Genomic DNA, 24,477 nt, shown 5'->3' with positions numbered 1-24,477 from the left:
CAGAAACCTTTGGTGAACTTACGTGACTCTTGTTGTGCAATTTAGGAAAAGTTGTCCTGCACTGCAGGATATAAACATTTTCTCCATTGCCCCATAGCCACCAAAGGTGGTCTGAGTCTTGCTAAACTCATTATGATATCATAGGCCAAATTGGAGCAGCTGAATCACGACCCTTCAGCTGCTCCAATTTGGCCTATGATATCATAATGAGTTTAGCAAGTTTACATGATTCAGGGTTTACATGAGTTTAAAAGTCCTGGTATGATGCTGCAGAGTTGTACGGGTCTCCGGTGAAATTAAAAATCTGGACTACCTTCCGGTAGCTTTAGGTAAGGGTGGTTACTGATGGGCGGCAACTCCCATCAGCCCCTGCAACTTGGTGAATGTTCAGGTCTCCTGGAAACTGCTGCTTAGCATCATCTGGAGGGACACCCCTGGCTTAAGGAAACCCACTTGGCATTCCGAAGAATGCAAAGAAGGAAATACAGTTCCTTTTGCAAACAGTTTGTACCTTAAATAGGTTTCAAGCTTTTAAAAGTCCACTCAGAAGACATGCTACAATACGCTGCTAATCAGAAAGAACTAAATATCGTCGCTCAAAAGTGGGCAGTTGGAATGGAGTGATTGTGAGTGATGGTAACAAATTTTTATTTGCCTCACTTCTGTGATTTTCAGCACTAAAGATAAGCGCGCCAATGAAATTTGGGAGTAGATGGGGAGAAGAATTTGAGGTGCTAGCAGACCTGCACTAGGTTATAAGGAGCAGGAGGTTCCAAATGTACCACATTAATCAATCCTTTTACAAATCCTTTTTTTTTTAATTAGGTGAGAATGAAATTCTTGAAACTTTACACAGTATTGCCAGCAAGAACAAGATCTGGAGGTCGTATATTGGCATGGGTTATTACAACTGTTCAGTCCCTCAGGCCATTGTGAGGAATATGCTGGAGAACGCAGGATGGTAATGTACCATATTTTATCAATAAACACACACCTGTGTTGTATCTTTCATATTGTTCCATGTCGTTAATGTGCTGGTATGCATAGAAGTTCCTACATTATTGTGCTGCTTTCAGGGATTCAAGACTGATGAAAGGAAAAAATGGTCAGAATTATCTGAGGAACAGAACGAACAATCAATAGAGCAATTTTTTCCATTCCTGTAACTGTTAAATATGGAAAACTTGTACGGGTGTGTAAAATTAATCCTTGAAGAAGATGAGAAATGGAAGATGGAAGATACGAATAGAAAGGCCCAGAGGTTGTTTTTGTGCGTTATTGTTTTTAATATTATAAAAGACTAGCAGGAAAGCACAGTGTGAAGCAAATACCATTCACTGACAGATTTGGCAAGCAAACATTTGAATTCTTCTAGCAAGAATGCAACTCAGTAGGAGTCTTTTTGTAAACAATTCCTGCTACTCCGCACAGATAGTTGCATACAGTTGCTCAGTTTATTTGGAGGTAATACTGTGCACAAAAAATACAGTGAGCTTTTTCTCTCTTAAGGGCAAGTCTAGCTATTTAGCCCAGGTAACTGGCTGCAATCCATCTGCCTAGTTATAGCATGCGGGAATTCTTTGCCCGACCGGACGTTTTTCCACATTTCTGCACAGAAATTATGCTTTGTAAAATCCTGCGTAAGTAAAGAGGGTCATAGGCAATTGGTTCAAATCCCCCAGTTCAGGCAACAGTCCTTAGCTATCATTATCACGGGTAAGCAGTGCTCAAACATTATTTCTCTAGGCTCAGTACAGACTTATAACATCCTCACATGTTCTGCAGCGTGTACATCTTATCTGCACCTCTGGCTTTCACCACCACCCCTGGGATCTCACTACCCCTCCTTACTATGGTGCTGATCCCTCTGTCCTGCTACTGGTCAGCTGCCACACCCTGTTCCTCCTGCCTGTGCACAGGGAATATTGTCTGGGGAGTAAGGAACTCTGGGACTTGTACTTTAGAGAAACAAATTCACATCTCTGTTTGACTCATCCTCAAGCATTTGGCTTCATTCCGCACCCCCACCCCCTTCCTGGTAATATGCTTGCAGTGTAGACCAGACCTCCCTAGACAACTGGGACTCGGTAAAGTGTACCAGGATTCCTTAGATTGTGTGGCATTTCTAGTTTTCTTAATCAAAGTACTGAGAATAGGATGCGTTTAAATAAATCAATAGTGTGTCTCACTAACCCACAATCAGCTGTTAGCAGTGTAATGTTTGTGGGACAGTGTTAAGCTGCACACATTTTTGTGCTGATTCTTCCGGACTGTCTTCATGCTATCTGTCCGCTGTGGTGTTGCCCTGGAAACAGAACTAATTAATTCCAGTGACGTGACATGAACATAAATGAACGGACAAAGAATAGAAAGTATGTTTGGCTTCTTGGATGAGTTGACAATAAGTCTAGACTTAACCCTAGAAATCCACTTTATTTTCGTAATGACTGCCTGCCTGATTTGTACTTTTATTTATTTTCATACTGATGACAGCGTTCTGAGATACTTACAAAATGCGTGCAATTTCATTTACTTTGGTTCAATGTCTGGCAAGATGTGAATGATGCCAGAACTGGAGACCAGCAATTTTAACGGCCAACTATCATGGAAATGAATAGATAATCCTGAAGAGTGATTTGTGTGTGTTCAATAAGCGTATGCAATTAAAACAATGCAAATTCTGGGGATGGGAGAGGGACCAATTTGCATGGTCAGTAATTACTAATGTGCCGGATTGCTATTGTATTATGTGCAGCACCATGTGCAGAAATGCTACTTGCATTTTAGGGGGTTAGAAAAGTTTGTTTTAATATAGCCTGAAGAATATACAGTGATCAGTTTTCATGGTGTTGAATAGGCGTGTTTTGTCTACCTGTTTTCATACTTCACTTGTGAGTAATATGATGCTGTTGTAATAGGAAGGTATTATGTTGGTCAGGATCCAAAGCACTGTGCAACTAACACCATGGAGGCTTGTTCCTTGAGGAACCAGTTGCCTTGGTGCATGGTAAACTATCTGTGAAACCTAAGGGATTTTCCATAGTCACATAGTGGTCTACCATTCAAAGGTTTCTCAAAGGTAGCTGAGGGTTTTTGTTTTTTTTAGATGTTTAATCAAGGTTTGCAAACATATCCGTTTATGGCTTCGGTCCAGGCTACCTGAAATATCATATCTCCCTATATGAAACTGCCCAGGTGTTGAGATTCTCAGGTGAGCACCTTCTCATGGACCCATCAACAGCAGAAGCTCAGCTGGTGGCGACACGAGACAGAGCCTTTTCTGTGGCTGCTCGCATATGGTGTAATCCCTTCCCAAGAGAGTTAGATTGGCTCCCTCTTGGTTATCCCTCTGCCAGTAGGCTAAGACCTTCCTCTTCAGACCGGCCTTTGAAAACTAATATGCAGACAATGCTGACTGCTGGGCTGCTATTAGGGAAAACGGTGTTTTTAAGGCTGCCTATAACTGTTCTTTATATATTTAAATCATTGTTTTTAACTAGTTTGTTTTTATTACTTTGTATTTTATAGTGTTATTTTTAAATGCTGTAAGCCACCTTGAATCCCAGCTTGAGAGAGAGAGAGAGAGAGAGAGAGAGATGGGATATAAATCCATATAATGATGTTAATTATATTAAATTAATAACTAAATAAATAAATAAAACAGCTAGCACCAAAAAAGCTGCCTGGCACACCTGTCCACACATCCCTGTGGTCGTCCTTTGTGGCTTACTGGGGAACAAACCGATTCCCTGCCTTGTTGCATGCAGGAGATTCTAACTCACTGCAAGTGCCTTGGTGAATTGTTTAACCGTAGTTTAGACAATAGAAGTTTTAATTTGGCTTGTATTTTCTCTTCTGATGTTGCTTACTCATGCCTTAAAATGAATTCAGAAGCTTATCCACGTCCTGGACTGAATGGGAACAGCTTCAGAGCCCGTAAATTTCTCACGGATCTTTGACTTCTCTTATTTGAAGTCGAAGCTTCACTGTGTACTTGTCAGAGGCTGAGCAGGGTAAAAACAAAAACAAAACTGTCCCGTCCGTCCCCCCCAAAAAAAGTTGTTATATAACTTATCAAAGCTAAAAACAAACACTGCTCCTTGCTGGAAAAATAAGAATCTGTAGCAGGGCTAGCCAATGTCATGCCCTCTAAATGTTGTTGGACTTGTACTATAAGCATCCTTGACCATTGGCCATGCTGGTAGGGACTGAAGGGAGTGCCATCAATATTCTTTTCTTCCTGTCGCTTCTTAGTAATCTGGAGGGCAGCATGTTGGCTACTCCTGATCTTTGAACTCCATTTAGCCTTTCATAGCTGAAGTCACTGCTTTCTAAGTCACTCCTTTTGGGTTATAACTTGGCCTTTGACTTGACAACTGTGTTCCCTACGATTCAAGTAAGGTTCCCTGCCTTGCTTTAGACACAACCATTTTTCTTTCTATGTAGACTCAGCTACATTAGTAAAAAAATAATAATAAATGTTTTGAACGCGTTATAAACACGCAACAGCAGATGGCGGCAGAGAGCAAAAGAAATTTTCTATGCGATTTTTACATAGTTTTCTTACTTTTATTATAACAATTTAATTTCTGACTTATTTATAGCATGTTTTTTTCCTGTGTGAAGATCCACCCTTTATCACTTGCAATAAATACTTTACTTAATATGTTTTAGCACAGGAGTGGGGAACCTTTTTGGTTCCACGGGCCAGACCTTTATCAGGATCAAACTTGACTGGTGGGCAGGGCCACTTCGCTGTCAATTAAATGATGTCATTAGGTCAATAGGTGGCTTGTCCCACCCATCAGTCAAAATTCCTAGTGCTGGATTCCCAGACCCCAACAGCCAGCAGGCTGGCTGGTATTTGAGGACCATAGCACAAGCAAAGTTGTTGGCCTTGGAAGTGGGGGGGGGGGGGAGAGAAAGAAACTGACCTATAAAAGACTTTCTTTGATTGTATGTGCCTGTTCTCTACCTCCCAAGCGGGGCTTAATTTCTAAATACACAGCATACACAGTCAGAAGCAGGTTTCTCTGTTTCTGTCTCTGTCCCGTCCCCCCAAGGAGGAACCGCATAAACACGCAAAATGAAGATTTTACCCAGTGTTACAGTAGCACATAGCGACGCCAGCTGTGATCATTAATTCTCTGTCATAGTTTCTGAAACCAGAATCTTTTACAACACTCAGTATTTTAGTATCAGCTGATCAGTTAGTGAAGAGTAACTGAAGTTAAAGCATAATCAAGTTAACAGATTAAGAGCAGCTTGACTCTGAATTTTGATACCTATAGACTAGCATATTTGGGGAGGCAGATAACTGTTTGATAACTGACGGGAATGCTTTCTATTCAGCAGCAAATAGTCACATTCTAAAAGTTAAACCTAATTTATTTGTTTTTCTTGTGGTGCATGCTCTGTTTGCAACATAAATATCAGCCAGATTCAAATGGTATTAAAATAGACAGTTAAAATATATTGGAGATTATGGCCTTTTTGGAAACGTGGTTCAGAAGAGTCAGAAGCTTGATATCTGAAATATTTTGTTTTTAATAGGGTTACCCAGTACACCCCTTACCAGCCAGAGGTATCTCAAGGCAGGCTGGAGAGTTTATTAAATTATCAAACAATGGTGTGTGACCTCACAGGAATGGACGTGTCGAATGCATCTTTGCTAGATGAAGGAACTGCTGCAGCGGAAGCTATGCAGTTGTGCCACAGGTAACAGATGGAAGCAAAAAATTTTGTTTTATAAAGGGCCCCCACAGTTAGGTTCAATACAGTGGTTATATTAAACAGAATGAACGCTGCCCCCTGGCCTGTAATCGGAAATGTTACACCATGAAGAAAGGAAAAGGAATACTAAAAGAAAATACATACCAAACTTGAATAAATCACAATTGGGTGATTAGGAGGGTACTTAACGATGAGGCCAAGGGACCATCAAGTCAGCGATCCTGTTTTCACAGTGACCAACCAAGTGGGTTTAGGAAAACCAACAAAAAGGGTGATAATCTTCCCTTGCTGTCCCTCTCAATCAACTTGACAAAAACAGGAAGCAATATTTAGTTATCAGGGCTCATGGCTCTCTGTGAATGTATCTAATAATCTTCTAACACTAACCGAGTGTTTTGCCTCACAATTTTCTTATGTGGATCTTCTTGGTGGCAGGCTTGAGTTTTTATTGGTTTCGTGATTGATGAGTACTTTCTGAACTATAGGCCAGATGCCCAAGCCAATCGGGAGTAGTGATGTAGGCTGTAGAAACTTGCTGGCCTGCAATAAAAATGGTGTGAAACATATTTGAAATGATTACATTGTGTGTTTGTGTCTCCCCACCCCCAACAGGCATAATAAGCGGAGGAAGTTTTATGTCGACATCCGATGCCATCCTCAGACGATAGCAGTGGTGCAGACCAGAGCAAAGTAATGTTTACTTCTGTTTCATTATTTCCTTCAAATCAATATGTAGGTATCTCGTAGGATCCAGACTTTGCTCCCAGCGGGAACATCCCTTGAATCGAGTTACATTCTTCCTGTGGAGGAGAGGGAGAGGAGATCTGGCCATTTCCGCTCCCGCCTTAGCTCCCAGCACCTCCTCTCACCCTGTTCCAGGGGACTGGGGGTGGGGGGTCATCGACCATCGTGGGAGGTATTGCTGGGTTCTGTAGGGGGAACGAGGACTGCCCCCCCTTCACCAGCAGGATCCCTCCACTGTATTAAAACCTTTCTGTGTTTAGGAGCCTTCCCATTTGTGGAAGGTAAAGTCTGGATCCAATCCGTAAATTATGTTGAAAACCAATTTACAAGCAGGAAGTGGCTTACTCTTCTCCTATATATTTCTCTTGCTTTCCAGTTACACCGGCATTATTATTGAGTTGAAGTTGCCTCATGAAATGGACTTCAGTGGCAAAGATGTCAGCGGCGTTTTGTTCCAGTACCCAGATACCGAGGGGAAGGTGGAAGACTTCACTGCATTGGTTGATCAAGCACATCAGAACGGGGTAAACCGAAGCAACTGTAACCTTTTCCTGACATATTTTGTATGTTTAACCATTTAGATTTATTATAACTGTAGTTGCAGAACACTCTTCGGAAATGAACCTCTCTGTGCAGACGTGGGTCTCCCTTGCCCTATTTCAGGCCAACTCCCAAGAGCCTGTGATCTACTCACAGAGTTAAAAACTGGCAGTGATCTACCCCCTTTTGGGGGGTTCAGGTCAAAGTTGTTGAGCTTCTTTTAGGAAGGAAATCCCTGTTTTGGGGGGTTTCAGGGCAAAAATGCTGAGCATTTTTAGGGGAGCCACAGTTGTTGAGCTTCTTTGGGGGGAGCCGGTGATCTACCGGTGATCTACCACAGACGTTCAGTGATCTACCGGTAGATCACGATCTACCTGTTGGACGTGCCTGCCCTATTTGACTTCAGTAGAGGCCAAAGATCTGCATGCAGAGTTTGTAGGAGTAAATCTGCTTCTCTCAACAAATAAATGGACGAGCTGTTTCAGAATGAACCAATTATCTGATTTGATATAAGCTTTCCTCCTAATACTGCATATAGTCTTTAATATACATCACGATACTCTTTATTGTAGATGAGGTACCAGGAACAGGTAATTTATATAACCCAGCACAGTTGCATTAAACATGAAATTAAGGCACTACTGGTTCTTTCATTGTTTTCTTTGAGACGTACTAGAATCACTTTTATTAAACCTTAGTTAATTGTCATAGGTATTACATAACAAAGGCCATGGTTCATTTGTTCTGACAATGATGCTGATCTCTTTCCTTGTTTCAGACTCTAGTCTGCTGTGCTACTGACCTGCTAGCTCTGTGCATCTTGAGACCTCCAGGAGAGTTTGGTGTTGATGTGGCTCTGGGCAACTCCCAGAGGTTTGGGGTGCCTCTTTGTTACGGTGGGCCACACGCAGCCTTTTTTGCTGTCAAGGAGAACCTGGTGCGAATGATGCCTGGAAGAATGGTAGGAGTTACAAGGTAGGCTAACTTGAAGCCGAAAGCTTCAATCATAGTCATGGGACTTTTGCTGAAGACATCTCGAGCGATTGTGCAAAACTCCATCCTTCTGATAACACATTTCCCTTACCAAGAAGTGATTTGAGCTTGTTGAATGAATATGAAACACACATCATCTTGGCTAGAATATGATTTCCACACTTACTGCACTTAGAGCTCCACTGTCCACATGGAGCTTCCATGCTCTCAAAGGATTCCTTATTAAATTTTGTGTATACATCCCTTTACATATGCAAAGACGCCATCTCTGTTCAGCTGGAACTTCCACAATTGTGTGTCCCCACTGGAACACCTTCAAAAGCCTAAATTGGAGGAGTGTGTCCAAGAAACTAGTATATAAGGTCTAGGTCAAGGGCACACAACGTAGATTTCATAGCTTGTATCAGTCAAGCTCGTGGTTCCCCTTGCTCACAGTCTGTCACGCTTTGTGAAACCGGCCCTTACATCTTCTTTCGCGGAATTGTCATTTGCACTATTGGGCTTTGCACTCAGTTGTTCCATGTGATTTCAAGTGAATAGAGGGTGCTTTGACCGATAGATTGGTTCAGGAATGGTTTGGCATTTTTAAATGCCTTTTTAATTATTTTGCTCAAGCATCCTAGCCTTGCATTATCTTCTTGAGTTTACCGGTCACCTTTTATTAAGAAAAGCAGAGCTGCTCTATGTTGAGAGAGTAACCATTTTTCTTTCACGGCTCAAGGGATGCTAATGGAAAAGAAGTGTATCGACTTGCATTGCAAACCAGAGAACAGCATATAAGAAGGGATAAAGCTACAAGCAACATATGCACTGCACAGGTGAGCTTTTCTTCAGTCGTTCAGTCATTTTAAAAAAAGTAGATTTATAAACTTTTTTAAATTTTGTGTTCATGCTTTTGAATATGGAGATAGTAAAATATGTGGGTATTTTGGGGCAATATCTAGCTGCTTCTGCTAGCAAAGGTGTGCATGACCAGGAGGGAAGGCTTTCCTTTGAAACCCCCTGTGCCATATCCCACAATTCTCCAAAGGATACCGCAATCCTTTGGAGCACATTTGGAAACGCACAAGGAGAAGCGACAGATACCACGTTTCCGCTCCCTTTTGCAGAAACCTCACTGGAATCAAATAACTTTTCCAGAGAAGAGGAACACAGTTAGATACAACCTTCTCTTCAATGTGGACTTTTTTGCAAATTTACATTCAAGGGATCTGAATGATTTTTTTATTGTTTTAAAATGTCAGGAATGTAATTGTAACTTTTCATTGCGTGGGTTGGTTTAAACTCGATTACAAATAGAATGTTTTAAATATTAGTGGGTTCTTTTTTCCTAAATATACTTCAAGACAACCCCTCCCCCCAAAAAAACCACCTTACACTAACCTGCTAGTGAATTGACTTATTTCCCCCCAATTTTGTGCCTTTTAGGCACTTCTGGCTAATATGGCTGCCATGTTTGGAGTCTACCATGGCGCTAACGGACTAAAGCACATTGCCAGGAGGGTGCATAATGCCACTCTCATCTTAGCTGAAGGTGAGTTAAAATTAATCTAATGGCTGCATGATGGAGACTCTTCAAAGATTTGAATATTCTGTGCAACAACTGAAATCTATTTTATGTACTTACTTGTATACTGATCTTCATTCCAGGGTAGTAAACAACAAGTGCAAATAAAACATTTTATGTAATAAAACACTAAACTTGGATAATAAAACTTGATTATTAACCAGAAAAAATGTAGATGTCATAGAGAGACCCTTTGAAACAGCTCTATGGTAAATATCTGATAAGATAGGCACTCGGGGAAGAGGCTTTAGCAGAAGAAATTGAAACTCTGAACTAGGATTAAGATAAATTGGAAGATTGCATATCTGAGGAACCGGACGAGGTGGGGAAATAGGCAACAGTGCAGTTTATAGTGATTCATAAGACAGATTTGGCTACCAGTCTCTACCCCCCACCTGCCAACTCTGAACAAATCTAGGCAAGTCTGTTATAACACCAGTAGAAATCCGTAATCCCAGCATATTGTTGTTGAAAACCGTATCAACCAAAATAGTGCATATTATATGCAGAAGAACCTTCTAGAAATGTGAGCAGCCAGTGGAGCGAAGAGTTCACATGTTATTTCTGCTAGGTCTGAAGAGAGCTGGTCATAAACTGCAACATGACCTATTTTTTGATACCTTGAAAATCCAGTGTGGATGTGGCGTCCAAGAAGTCTTGCTCCGAGCAGCCCAGAGGCAGATAAACCTCCGGATTTACAATGATGGTACAGTAAGTGATGGCTCAATTTATTCTTGGATGTGTTCCTTTCAGTGTCACATTGGGGCTGGTTGTCTAAAAACTTTCCTATGATATCATTAAGCATTAGTGTGAAGGAGAAAAATTAAGGCTCCACTTTGGTGGTATCTAACTTTGCATAGACTGAGTAAAACATACAATCAGATACGCATTGATGGAGATGTAAAAGATCAGAGGCAGATTTGATGCAAATCTTCTGGGATTTGCATAAAAATGGAAACAATTTTGAGCATGATACATGAAAGGACTGGCTGTGCTTTACCCAGGAAGCCCCAAACAATCCTGTGTACGTTGTGTGTCACTCTGAAGTTGGTCTTGATCTTACTGCCAAAGTGAAACGTCGCATATCTCATCTCATGAAAACAAGAACCCTCTGACAGTCACAGAAGAACTGGGGAAAACTGGGAGCCTGCCTAGGTTAGAAAGTCAACATACAATAGTAACACTGTACATTAGAATTATCCAGACAGATTTATTGAGAGATAAAGCAATTGTAAAGAGAGGGAATGTTGCGTACCCTTTTCTTTTTGGGTCTGAATGTTTAAATTCTGCTTCACATCTTCTGAGTTCACTTTCATTAGAGGGGGGAAATGTAAGGGGCAGATTCCATTCACTGGTCCCACTTGCAGAAGCCCTATGCAAGGACTTCCACTAACACGGGGGGGGGGTTCTTCCTTCCCTCCCCCATCCTCCAAATTGGCTTGGGGAGGTCAAGATAACCCCATAGTACATGGGTGGAGGAGAAGGTCAGTCATTCCATTAAAGGTAAAGGTAAAGGGACCCCTGACCATCAGGTCCAGTCGTATCCGACTGGGGTTGTGGTGCTCATCTCGCATTACTGGCCGAGGGAGCCGGCGTACAGCTTCCGGGTCATGTGGCCAGCATAGCTAAGCCACTTCTGGCGAACCAGAGCAGCGCATGGAAACGCTGTTTACCTTCCTGCTGGAGCGGTACCTATTTATCTACTTGCACTTTTGACGTGCTTTCGAACTGCTAGGTGGGCAGGAGCAGGGGCCGAGCAATGGGAGCTCACCCCGTCGCGGGGATTCGAACCGCCGACCTTCTGATCGGCAAGCCCTGGTCGCTGTGGTTTAACCCACAGCGCCACTATTCCATTAGGCAAGCAGAAATGCTAATATTGATAACACCATCTCCTTAGCACTACATTGAATTCCTCCCCGAAATTTTAAATAACTGAGCAGATACATAGTAGAAGTTTGCTGAAATTACTAAGCACAGTTTTGTAAAAAATATGATGCTGTTCTATAGCTAAGGCTAGAAGAACTGCGTATATTAAACCTACGGAGCTACTCAAAATACAAAAAGATTATTTTAAGCTTCCACCAGAATCATTTGAACCTGATGAGAAAATTTGTTACTTTTTCGCTCGTGTTGTAGTAATCGGGACCTTGCAAATCGCGTTGGTGAAATGTCAACAGTTGTTACGCTACTTTAATGTTTTGTTTTGTGCTCTTTGAAAGTACACGGAGTTTTTTCAGTACTAAACTTTCCTTCCTCCCTTCCAACTGTCCATAGCTTGGAGTATCTCTTGATGAAACTGTAACTGAGAAAGACCTGGATGACTTGCTATGGATCTTTGGTTGTGAATCTTCCGCTGTAAGTAGATCACAGATCAGAGTGCTTAACGTTTGATTGGTAGACTCTGTCATGTATTCTACTCAATGCTGATCCAGAGCAGAACTCCAGTGTATAGTTAGCAGAGTAAAAACTTAAGCACGTTGCAGGATTCCCAAATAATAGACAAGAAGCAATTTAATTTATTTATTGCATTAGCCCTATGGCCATAGCACATAGTAAAAGACCAGGCAGTAGACAAGAAGCAATTGTGTTTAATCCAGCAGAGCTTTACTGCTACTGATGGCAAATGAGCATAATAGTCACAAATCCAATACATTCAGGATTGGCCCTGTCCATAAGAAATCCAGTTGCAGCAGACTTAACTTAAACTTAAAATAACTTATAATAAGATTAAACCTTAACACTAAGCATACTATGTACAGAACAACACACCAGAAGGAAGAGAGATAGAAAGAGAAAGTGAAGCCCAGGATCCTTCTGGCCTCACTATTATAATCAGCATGACCTTGACAGAAAGAGATAAGAGAACCAGTTTAAGCCAGCTGTACTCAGCTTCTCTGAAGGAATAACCCAAACACCATGAACATTCTGCTTGTTTGTTTCACACAGAGAAGCTTCCAGAACCCTCTTGAATTAATTGGAATAGGAAAGATCTCTACACACCAGATCAATACTTTCTGTACTAAGAAATGCAAACTGCCAATATTAAATTTGCAGTCTTTTTTTTTTTTTAATTCTACACTTCCACCTCTTGCTAAGGAGGTTTGAGTATTGTTTTGGGAGATAATGAGGGATTTGAGTTCAATTTAATCGCCTTGTACTGCACCAAAATTCTGCATTACACAAGATATGGTAGGAAATCTTAGCTTTCAGCAAAGAGAAGGGTGGGCCAGTAAAGAAAATTCTTCTACCTCCCCCAATTTATTTATTTTAAAAAAAAACTCCTCTAATGACTTCGATTTATGGGAACTAAATGCAATTTCCACCTTCTGAAAGACTAGAAGTGTATACTCAGATATTTCTAATTCTTATGTAATGTACATCCTTCAGATTAAGAAAAAACTTTTTAAGAAAACATCTTTGCAGACAAAATGCTCATGGCAGTCTTCTTTTAAGAGCAATTTGCCTTGCTTTTGAATTAGGCATAACATGGTTTCCCTGTATCCAGGGAGCTGGAGAAGGATTTGCCTCTACATAAATACCATGAAAGCAGAAGTGCTGAAACAAGGACAATTTCCCTCCCTATTACCTGACAGGAGAAATTCTTTTTGAGAGATAACGAATAACGTCTTAAGAGCCCCCATGTCTGTCTTGTTTTGAAAGGAACTGGTTGCTGAGAGCATGGATGGAGAAACGAGAGGTATTTTTGGCACTGCATTTAAGAGAACATCGAAATTCCTAACACATCAGGTATTCAACAGGTTTGTGAAATTAATTAATTTCCCCTTGATATCACCTGATAAAAGAAGTATACGGGATTATAACTGTGTGAGAGAAATTTGGTTTAGTATTTCAAAACATTGCTGTGTTGTAAGTCATGGGACAGTGGCACTGGCTTGTCCCCGCAACCGCGGGTGCCTGGGGCTGCCACTGTCACCAGGGGGCGCTCTACGTCATCACGCCCCACCCCCACATGCTGAGATCACTCACACACATAGTGGGTCTAGGGAACCAGGGCCCTGGGGATTTGATGCTTATGCCACGGGGCAAGTTAAGGATTGAGTTACCCACCTTACATTTTTATCATTCATATTTACAATGCAGCCTAAATAAACTGTGGGCAGAAATGCCTCATTCTAGCAACCCCATGTCTGTCACTTGATAGCATGGACATACTGGTGATGGGATGGTCATGGTTCTTCTAAGTAGCACACCATGACCTGGTTAGCACTTCAGGGTAAGTCCGAGTATGGTTTACTGTTACCTTGGGAACAGGCTGGCTCCCATTTTGCACCCACTTGGGTTTCTCCAGGCTAAACCAAGGTTTGGTTTCGCATATCCAGATCCAGGATTAATGTGGAAGTCTCTCCTGCTTAACCGAAACATACAGCCATAGGGGAAACCTTAGCTATAGACCATGATTAAGGAGGAGGGACCTTAACCACAATTCTGGGTTTTGACAACACACTAAACCAAACTTTTTATCCAATTAGTGCCTATGATATTTGCACTGATTGCCTTGGTGGAACAGTCTGTCACAAGAGACCAGGGCCCTGCGGGATTGGACATCTTTCCACAGGGCCTGCAAGACGGAGCTGTTCCACCTGGCCTTTGGGTTGGTTTCGGTTTAACCCTGATGTTTCATTCTTTTGGTGTGGTTGGTGGGCTACTTAAAAATAAGGTATTTTAATCTGTATTTTAATGAAATGTTTTATGTTTTTGTTGTGATTTTATTGGTGTTAGCCGCCCTGAGCCCGGATTGGCGGGGAAGGGTGGGGTATAAATAATAAATTATTATTATTATTATTATTATTATTATTATTATTATTTATAAAAAGTAAGTTTAACTTCAGTTTTTGAGATAAATAGGAAAGTAGAAGAGGGGGTAGGAAAGGTCCAGTGGTTTTCATTGTTTTATGTATTTCATGGCTTGTGTGGTTAACTGGTTTGCTAACATAAGTTTTTGTGTCCCCAGCTATCACTCTGAAACAAATATTGTCCGGTATATGAAGAGATTAGAAAACAAAGATATTTCCCTAGTTCACAGCATGATTCCTTTGGTAGGTATTAATTTAAAAAGAAAAAAATGGTAGTTGCTGGTGTCCTTGGTTAAAATATACTGACTACATTTTCTTTTCTTCTGTATGATACTTGTTTTTGTTTTAATATTTTTACTTACTGACTACATTTTCTGCTCCTCAGGGATCCTGTACAATGAAGTTGAATAGTTCATCAGAACTTACGGTAAGCTTTTTAATTATTATTTTCTGAGAGATGTATAGCTAATCAAGCGACAATAGCCCTTCACCCAGAATTCCATGTGAACTTTAAGTAAAATTAAAGATTGGGGGTAGATTTACAGAAGCTTTCTTCTCCTAGGAGTATTTTGCGTCTTTTGGGTGAGATTCTTGTGGAAGTGCTCTCATGAATGGCTCCTTGGGCATATGGTAGTTTTTGAAATAAAAATTGAAATCACAGGACCTACTTGGTATTCTGTGAACCGCCCTTAGACCCCGGTTATATAAATTCAATTAATAATAATGATGCACCCACTAGGCATCATTGTAGATAAACAAGAAATTGTTGTAGAATCCACTTTAAGATAACTTGGACACAGAATCCTATTTAAATTCAAAAGGGTGGAGATGGGTTTGATAATCCTGCCTTAAATATTTGTTCTATTTCATACAGCTTTATAGATTATTTCAAAACTGTTCAGCAAAGTGAATCAGTTCTGTAATGTAAAAAATAAATAGCATACTGATTACTTTTAATGGCATTTGATTTGTATTTTTTTTTAAGTGTTTTTTTTTCCTAGTTGAGAATCATGTTTTCTAGCTGGTAATAATGTGCAACCTATTCTTAGGGTGTGGAAACCTAAGGGTCATATAGCATAAGTACCAGTATCCTATATAATTGGCGTACAAAAATTCTTCAACCCAAAAGTATTCACTTTCCTTTCCGTCTTTGTGTTTTTCTTTTCTGCAGCCTATTACGTGGAAAGAATTTGCCAATATCCACCCCTTTGTACCTCTAGATCAGGCTCAAGGATACCAGCAGCTTTTCAGGGAGCTTGAGAAGGATCTGTGTGAGATAACAGGCTATGACAGAATTTCTTTTCAACCAAACAGGTAGGAACAATCTTCCTTGAACCAGTGTTTTTCAGGCACACTTGCTGTACTTCTTGCTTTTCCTAAGGGCTGTTTCACACATCCATTTCCCTACCCAGCTATTCCTCCTAGCATACCTACTGCATGTTGCACAATCACATGTGACAAATGGCATGTGTGCATGTGGTACAATAGACAGCTCAAGAATGAAAGGTTCGAGCTGATGTAGTGAAAACGACTACATTTTGGATGTCTACATGGATAGACAGCTTTCGGTTCCAGTAGCAACTATCTGATTTCTCAAGGTGCGTGTGATTTGGAGAACTTCTGTGAAATGGCAGCAGTTTGGTCACTTCCCCTCAATGACAGAGTTTTCCCAACTGCAGAAGCCCTGAGACAGAAGAAGCCCTACTGGCAAATTTGCTCACTGTTGTTAAATATGTTAAAGGCCAGGTCAGGAATGGCCAACTGTAATGAACAGCATTGCTACAATATGCTGGTTAAATGAATATCCTGACGTCTTTCCCTTTTCTTGACTTCTTCAGGAAAGCAAAAAGGCTATACTGTAGCATGAACCGCTTAGAGATGAGAATCTGTTCATCCCAAATGACTTGACTTGTGTCATGCACCAATAAGAGATTGTATTTCACATCTATTTTCTGTGTGTGTGTATTTCAGCTAGACGGGATATGTGTGCGCAGGCCAAATTGTTGACATGAATGATACTTGTTCCTGGTGGATGATTAAACTGACTTGATTAGCTAAATTTTCAAAAGCTGGCTGCTGAGCTGAGCTGCTCAGACGTGTATATTATAATGAGCTTTGTGGTCTTGCAGTGGAGCTCAAGGTGAATATGCTGGACTTGCTGCAATCAAGTCTTATTTAAATTCAAAAGGAGAATGGCACAGAAGTGTAAGTGAAAAAGATGAACTTTGTTTAACTCCTGAACTGACAATCCTGCATGCTGCTATTCACGCTTAGGGGTGGCACCTGTTTATCAATGCATGGCTGTACTGAATGTATGATTTGGGACCTGTTTGCATGGGCAAGAGCTCCTCTGTTTTACCTTTGCATTCACTCTCCTTTTTATCGAGAGACTAACGACTTCATTGCAAACGTCTTTCCCTTTCGTGCACAAGTAGCCATTCTGTCAGGATTCCATAAATACCACCGGTAAGTGCCACAGATAACTGTTGAACCACATGACTTTGAGTGGGTAGTTTTGTTATGCAGAACTGCATAATAAATGGCAAACTTACCGTTTTCACTTTACAAGGGAACAGATAGAGGGAAGGGACCAGAATGAACCACATTTTGTGTTCCACATTGAAGCAGTTCCATGAACACGTGGGATACCTAAAGCCCTTATTGTTAAGAGTAGAGACATTACTTACCAGGCGTCCATAAATGTTCTGGTCAGTTGTGAGTGGGTATCTTTTATTTTAGGAAGAACATTTGTGGTGCCTGCCTCTGCTGAGCTCATTCTGATTTTTGCAGGCTCTTGAACAGAGGAGGCAGTTTATTTATTATTTACTTAATAAAATTTATGCACCACTTGATTGTCAAAAAACCAAAACCCTCAAAGTGGCTTATAAAAAGGGGGGGGAACCAAGAAAAAACACAGCCTACTTTAAAGCCCACAAATGTTAAAATACTAAAACAGAATAAAATTACCTCTACTTCCTAAGCATCTGGGTTTAGGGGCCTCTCTGCATTTGATTTCTCTCCCCCCACCCCCAGCTCACTATGACCATAGGAACTATTTTCTCCTCGCCGTGACAGGAACAGGGGTTCAGTACAGCAATACTTCTGGGCTTCAGAATCCTCTCTCTGTTTCTGAAGTTTGGTCCTGCACCAAAGCCAGCCAAAATTTGTGTACCCCAACCAACAACTCACAGTATAGCAGCAAAGACTGGAACATAATCCATACCAAAGCATTATTGAAAGTGGTTGTTGGTCTGTTTTTGTTCCTCGGTTATCTGCCCATCAATGGAAGTTGTTGCTGAAGTACAGTATATTTTGTTGGATCTGGAGTGCAGCTAGGCACACACTGTGCGGTTTTGCTCATTAGCAGCATGAAAAGCAGAGTTGAGATTAGAAGAAAGGGGCTGGTTCTGGGTGCTGTGATTTTTCAAAACCTCACTGGGGCAGCCAGGAGGCTTTTGTGTTGGGATTAGAGCAGTGTTGTTAATTGAAATTCATAGCTAGGGTACTTTGAACATGCAGGGGTAGTAGCATCGATATCCTTGCTTTTCAACAAACAATCTGTTATTAGGGCTTCATTTAAAAATTCCGCCTCTTCCCTTCCCAGCCCAACGCACCCAATATAAAACAAAACAGCAGATAAACTTTTGCTGTCTACTCTGTATAGTTGACTCAGAACTATGAAGCAAGGAATGAATAAATAAATAAAATTTAAAAATTGTCCAGTAGCACCTAAGAGTCCAACTAAGTTAGTTCTGGGTATGAGCTTTCGTGTGCATGCACACAAAAGCTTATACTCAGAACTAACTTAAAAGGTAAAGGGACCCTTGACCATTAGGTCCAATCGTGGACGACTGGGGTTGCGGCGGTCATCTCGCTTTACTGGCCGAGGGATCCGGCGTACAGCTTCAGGTTCATGTGGCCAGCATGACTAAGCTGCTTCTGGCGAACCAGAGCAGTGCACGGAAACGCCGTTTACCTTCCCGCCGGAGCGGTACCTATTTATCTACTTGCACTTTGACATGCTTTCAAACTGGCAGGAGCTGGGACCGAGCAACGGGAGCTCACCCTGTCGTGGGGATTCAAACCGCCGACCTCCTGATCGGCAAGCCCTAGGCTCTGTGGTTTAACTCACAGCGCCACCTGTGTTCTTGCAGAACTAACTTAGTTGGTCTCTAAGGTGCTACTAGACAATTAAAAAAAAATAAAAATATTTCATCTGTGCCAGATCAACACGGTTACAACCTGAATCTATGAAGCAAGGAGACATCTGTTTTCTTCTTCCCACAGTCAATGAATTAGCGACATACTATTTGATTCAGCTTTTGCTGCAGAGTAGGCATCTTTTTAAATCTGATGACTCCCCCTTGCAGAAATATTTATGATCCATAACTTATTTATGATCCATAACTTATTGTCACTTTCTGTGGGGTTGCGAAGCACCACTGTCTAAAGTGCCGTCGTTTTTCATTTACTAACTTGCACGTACTAATAAAGCAGCTCCCGCCAGACTAACTCGGATGGCTTTTCCCGGGGGGGGGGGTACCCCTGGCACGCACAGCTTCCTGGAGGGGCAGAATTCTCCCACATTCAGAATCCTCCCTCTTTCCCCTTCATGTGATCAAACTGAACACCTGGAGAGAGTTCAGAGGGCTGCAAAATGTACCTCTAGTTAGCTTTTGCAAAGTTGACGCTCTCTTAACTTTTTCCCCCCTTTAAGGTTTGTCTCATTCCTAAATCTGCCCATGGCACTAACCCAGCCAGTGCTCAGATGGCAGGAATGAAGATTCAGCCAGTAGAAGTGGATAAAAATGGAAGCATCGATATCGTCCATCTTAAGGCTATGGTGAGTTGGTTGCCCTTCTTTTGAATGCGTTACAGTATCATAAGCTTTAGCTAAAAACTCTGAATTTTCAGTGGGCATGTAAAATTACAAAGAAGAGGAAGCTGTGCCTATCTCTCTTTTTTTGCAAGATATTATGCAAAACTTAAATGTGCTGCTTCAGTTGTTAACATGTGTGATCGCCTATCTTATTTTGAGAGTCAGTTCTGTAATATGTCTGTTTTTCATGGTTATTTTCCTTCTTACTTGCTACATTTTGAGTGGAAACCAAATAACATGAAAGAGCAGATGTTAAGCAACTGCAGCCAACAAAGTGTTTGCTGCAATACAGTATTCTCTTAGCCCTTTGTTCTAATGTATGAGGCAAGACTGTAAATCGAGGTCACCAACCTGTTGCTTCCGGTGGTAGCCCAGGTTCTGAGTTCTAATTTTTCAATGAAAGCGAGTCTCTAGCCTGCTTGCCTGCGTAGAAATAAAGTTATGGAACAAAATGTCCAAGTACCTCCTAAGCAATTTCTGTGGCTACCCCTGCTATAAATGCTCTGATTTCCTTGATCTCTCCCTGACAACTCCCCCCCCCCCCGATTTTTCCTCCTCCTGAAGGTGGATAAGCACAAGGAAAACCTGGCAGCTATCATGATCACATACCCGTCGACTAATGGTGTCTTTGAAGAGGATATCAGTGATGTCTGTGACTTGATTCACAAACATGGAGCCCAGGTTTACCTGGATGGAGCAAACATGAATGCTCAGGTGGGAAACCGGTTTATAGGCTCCTTCTGTTAATGCAGACAATCCCCACCCCCCACCCCAATAACTAAAAATTACAAGTGACGGGTTTGGTTTGGGTGAGGAAGGGGAGAGAAGCACAGGTGATTTTCCATAGGTGAGCATAGATTTGCGCCTTTTGTAGCCAACCCTTGAGCGTCTGGATCGTACAACATGTTTCTGATTGAATTTGCAAACTGTGCTTAAAAGTGGAATTTTGTACCACTTTGATAATGAGTAATAATTGACTGAACGACTGAACAACAACAATAATTGACTGGGCATAATTAACCACACTATGAATCTTATTATTTAGAAAATTCAAGATTCTTTCATCTGACCTTTCCATAAAATCAGAAAATACATTTTACAAGTTTTGTTTTAGGTAAAAGAAAAGAAAAGAAAATATACTGAAATGTAGTTACAGCTTTACATATACTTAAATATAAGGTAGAGGTATATGCTAATCTTTGTTTTGTTGATTTTTTTTTTTTGCAACAGCAAAATTCTGTTTTTTAAAGAATCTTAATTATTTTCATCAGCAGCCTTGAAACTTTGTGCTCTCCTTCCTTTGATAGGTTGGTCTGTGCCGTCCTGGAGACTATGGGTCAGATGTCTCCCATTTAAATCTCCACAAAACCTTCTGCATTCCTCATGGGGGAGGAGGACCAGGAATGGGGCCAATTGGAGTGTGCGTATCTGGCTCTCTTAGCAAGAGAATCCCCCCCCCAACTAATTTATATTTTAAGTAGTCCAGTGCTATAGATATGGAATGTGGCAGTGCATAGCCTGACTAATGATGACTGTCTATGGATAGAAAGATGGAAAGCTTAATTCTGTATGAGCCTTTGATGTATTATTTTTAGGATTATTTTGTTGATTTAAAGAACCTTTATTTAAATGTTGGAAGTAATGGGGGGATCACATTAAGTGGAACATTGCCACTGTATATTGGGCTAACGCTAAGATGCCTTCATAAAAGTCTTAAGCTAGTTTTAACACGATGGCGATGGTGCAGTGGGAGAGTTTCATTTCTAAATTCTTTCTTCTTCTTCTTTTTGGTTCCATTTTAGGAAGAAGCATTTGGCTCCTTTCCTGCCTAGCCACCCTGTCATTGCATTGCAGCACGATAAGGATTCCAGCTCACTGGGAACCATCAGTGCTGCTCCTTGGGGGTCCAGCGCTATATTGCCTATTTCCTGGGCTTATATCAAGGTATAACTGGTACGCGGGTGGCGCTGTGGTCTAAACCACTGAGCCTCTTGGGCTTGCCAATCATACGGTTGGCGGTTCGAATCCCTGCAACAGGGTGAGCTCCTGCCAACCTAGCAGTTCAAAAGCACATCAAAGTGCAAGTAGATAAATAGGTAGCACTGCATTGAACGGCGTTTTCATGCACTCTGGTTTCTGTCACAGTGTCCTGTTGTGCCAGAAGCGGTTTAGTCCTGCTGGCCACATGACCCTGAAAGCTGTCTGTGGACAAATGCCAGCTCACTCAGCCTGAAAGTGAGATGAGTGCTGCAACCCCATAGTCATGTTTGACTGAACTTAACCATCCAGGGGTCCTTTACCTTTTTTACCTATAAAGGTACAGGTGAAACTTGAAAAATTAGAATATCATGGAAAGGTTCATTTCTTTCAGTAATTCAACTTAAAAGGTGAAACTAATATATGAGATAGACTCATGACATGCAAAGCGAGATATGTCAAGCCTTTATTTGTTATAATTGTGATGATTATGGTGTACAGCTGATGAGAACCCCAAATTAACAATTTTAACTTTGGGGTTTTCATCAGCTGTGCGCCATAATCATCACAATCATAACAAATAAAGGCTTGACGTATCTCGCTTTGCATATCATGAGTCTATCTCATATATTAAACTCCAGTAGGTAATGAAAACAATTGCTTGCATAAATGGACACGATATTCTAATTTTTTGAGTTTCACCTGTATACTTTGAAACACCAGTAGTCTAGGGACTATCCATGGTGCTGAAAATAAAGACCTGGGGATCTGGATGACTGCAGATTAGCTTAATTCTCTAAGAAGAGATTAGTGGAAGCGTTGGCCAAGTGGAAGGGCCCTTTCACACCCTCTCTGCTCCCCACTGCAACTCCCCAGGGGTTGCTGCTCCCTTGACTCCATAACAACGAACATGGTGCAAGGAAAGGATCAGGGAGAGGGGAGGATCAGGGGCGCATTATGCAAACGGAGCACCCCTCATGCAAGGTGTTCTGCCTGATTTTCACTGGTCCTCTTGTGTTCCATTGCAGCTCCCTGCACCACACCCCTCATGCTCTTCTGGAAAGTTTCCTGCTTCTCCAGAGTGGCGTTTTGGGGACTGCAGGGGGCGATATTTAAGAGGATGGGTTGGGAAAGCTCCATTGCATAAGCAACCTCCCGTTTGTGAGACTCTAGATTCAAGCCAATGCATTTATTTCCCAAGCCCATCAGATTCTGGAAACTTGACAGTGGGAATGAGGGTGTGCTAGTCATGTTTGGCTAGCTACAGTTTCATAGTTGCCCATTTATGTTCATTCTGGAAAGAACCTGTGCCAAGGGAGGAGCCCAAGTTAAAGGATAGAACAAATGCTTTGATGCAGAAGGTCCCAGAATCAGTTCCTTGCATCTCCAACTGGAAGAATTAGGTGATGGGGAAGAGAGCTGCAGGAGAGTTGCTGCAGGTCAGGGTAGACAATCTTAGGCTAGAGGGACCCATGGCCTGCACTGGGAGAAGGCAGCTTCACAAGGCTTTTCAAAACTGATTGCGATAGTTTATGAACCAATTGGATAACTCCGTTGGTTAGAGCATGGTGTTGATAATGCCAAGGTTGCAGCTTCGATCCCAATAAGCAGCATATTCCTGCACTGCAGGGAGTTGGACTTGGTGATCCTTGGGGTCCCTTCCAACTCTACCATTCTATGAAACCATTTTATCCTGATGGTATTTAGCACTGCCAGCCACCAGTACCACGCTGCTGACACAGGCGAACAGTTTTTGTCAGAATTGATTCATTCCCATATATCTTTCAGATATAGCCGTGTGGATAACGGCAGAGGCTCCCTTTATGGCTTTTTCTAGAACCTGACACATCTGAGGAAGTGTGCATAGCAGGCTTTGTGAATAATTGCTTAACCTACACGTTCTTATTGTTGGCTCTTTGTCCCTTCAGATGATGGGAGGAAAAGGTCTAAAGCATGCATCAGAGATTGCAATATTAAATGCGAACTACATGGCAAAGAGGCTAGAGAAGCACTACAAAGTCCTTTTTAAAGGAGCCAGAGGCAAGTATTTCAGCCTAACATGAAGTTGTCCATAGTCCCAGGAGACAGAGACGCACACCGAAAATGAGGAGTGGAGGGTTATTTGTTTTGCTTTGCTTTGCTTTTCATTATGTATTTTGTGTTTTTGTTTGTATTTTTATGCCCTGAGATATTTGGATGAAGGGCAACATACAAAATAAATAAAACAAAATGAATAAATTTAAATTCAGTTTGACCAGGAGGCAAAATAAATAGTGTTGCAAGAGTAACTTTTCTCTTTGGGAAAATCCATTCACGCAAATAAGGCCAATAATTCCAGTGTGCAGACTAATTAATCCATAACACAGAAAGTGCAACAAAAATAGGAAACCCCGAAAGCCAGGTGCATAAGCAAGCCAATATATGAATAAACGGCGTAGTCAAAATAGGATGTTTGTTAACCAATGCATTTCAGACCCTGCTGGTCTTTCGGAGAAATGTAAAAATAATAATAAATAAAAATATGGAGTGGTCTATCGAATATAAATCTCAAAATAAACAAGGTGTACAAAGCTACTATACTTAAAAAAGAGAGTTGATAATCGCTTGTATTTCTCTGAAGAAGGATCAGTTGGGTCCAAAATGTGTTGGATTAGCAAACATCCTTTGTTATGCTACTCTGATGGGTCTTAGCTCCTGCTTTCAGACTGATCCATGGCAACAGTGGAGACCATCCCTTCCCTCCAATTGAAACAATTGCATAATTCTGCCCCTTCATTTCAGGAAAGATCCATCCAGCAGGGTAGCTAATCATATTGGCGCTGTACTAAGCTTTTGTGTTATCTCCTCTCGGTCCTTTCCATTGTCACTGGCCTTGTTTGAAGGTCACGATAAACTATTTTATCATTATGAAGAGAGCCTGAAGAAGTCTCAGGCTCATGTACTCCTTCCCCACTCCCTTTCCTGCAGCGACCGCAAGGAAATTGGAAGCAAAATCCTCTGATCTCCTTCAGCACACATGGGGCGGGGGGATGGGCAGGAAGCTCAGTACTCTGAAAGCTTGCGAATATAACCACAAACAAATGTTTATTTGCAGAGAGGTTGCTGGATTAGTCTGTTGCAACAAGAACAACCAAGTCTTATGTTACCTTAAAGGCTGACAATTCTGGGACGGTCTTTTGTGACCGAGAGTCCACTACATCAGTGTTTTTCAACCACTGTTCCGCGGCACA

General features: G+C 41.5%; 1 protein-coding gene across 1 annotated transcript in view; it reads left to right on the top strand.

The window, feature by feature from the left end:
- The window catches only part of GLDC (glycine decarboxylase), a 37,382-nt gene that overhangs the window by 8,034 nt on the left and 4,871 nt on the right, over nucleotides 1-24,477 (top strand). Inside the window, exons 3-21 of the mRNA XM_033172722.1 lie at nucleotides 826-961; nucleotides 5,554-5,718; nucleotides 6,346-6,423; nucleotides 6,854-7,001; nucleotides 7,796-7,992; nucleotides 8,732-8,828; nucleotides 9,439-9,544; nucleotides 10,149-10,288; nucleotides 11,852-11,932; nucleotides 13,238-13,335; nucleotides 14,550-14,634; nucleotides 14,777-14,818; nucleotides 15,563-15,705; nucleotides 16,521-16,596; nucleotides 19,109-19,234; nucleotides 19,835-19,984; nucleotides 20,578-20,690; nucleotides 21,073-21,214; nucleotides 23,176-23,287. Of these exons, the coding sequence (XP_033028613.1) occupies nucleotides 826-961; nucleotides 5,554-5,718; nucleotides 6,346-6,423; nucleotides 6,854-7,001; nucleotides 7,796-7,992; nucleotides 8,732-8,828; nucleotides 9,439-9,544; nucleotides 10,149-10,288; nucleotides 11,852-11,932; nucleotides 13,238-13,335; nucleotides 14,550-14,634; nucleotides 14,777-14,818; nucleotides 15,563-15,705; nucleotides 16,521-16,596; nucleotides 19,109-19,234; nucleotides 19,835-19,984; nucleotides 20,578-20,690; nucleotides 21,073-21,214; nucleotides 23,176-23,287 (2,235 nt within the window). The remainder of the gene's footprint in view (nucleotides 1-825; nucleotides 962-5,553; nucleotides 5,719-6,345; nucleotides 6,424-6,853; nucleotides 7,002-7,795; nucleotides 7,993-8,731; nucleotides 8,829-9,438; nucleotides 9,545-10,148; nucleotides 10,289-11,851; nucleotides 11,933-13,237; nucleotides 13,336-14,549; nucleotides 14,635-14,776; nucleotides 14,819-15,562; nucleotides 15,706-16,520; nucleotides 16,597-19,108; nucleotides 19,235-19,834; nucleotides 19,985-20,577; nucleotides 20,691-21,072; nucleotides 21,215-23,175; nucleotides 23,288-24,477) is intronic.

Source organism: Lacerta agilis, chromosome 16, assembly GCF_009819535.1.
Source record: "Lacerta agilis isolate rLacAgi1 chromosome 16, rLacAgi1.pri, whole genome shotgun sequence".
In the NCBI taxonomy this organism is placed as follows: Eukaryota; Metazoa; Chordata; class Lepidosauria; order Squamata; family Lacertidae; genus Lacerta; species Lacerta agilis.
This window is presented reverse-complemented; position numbering and strand designations above follow the sequence as displayed.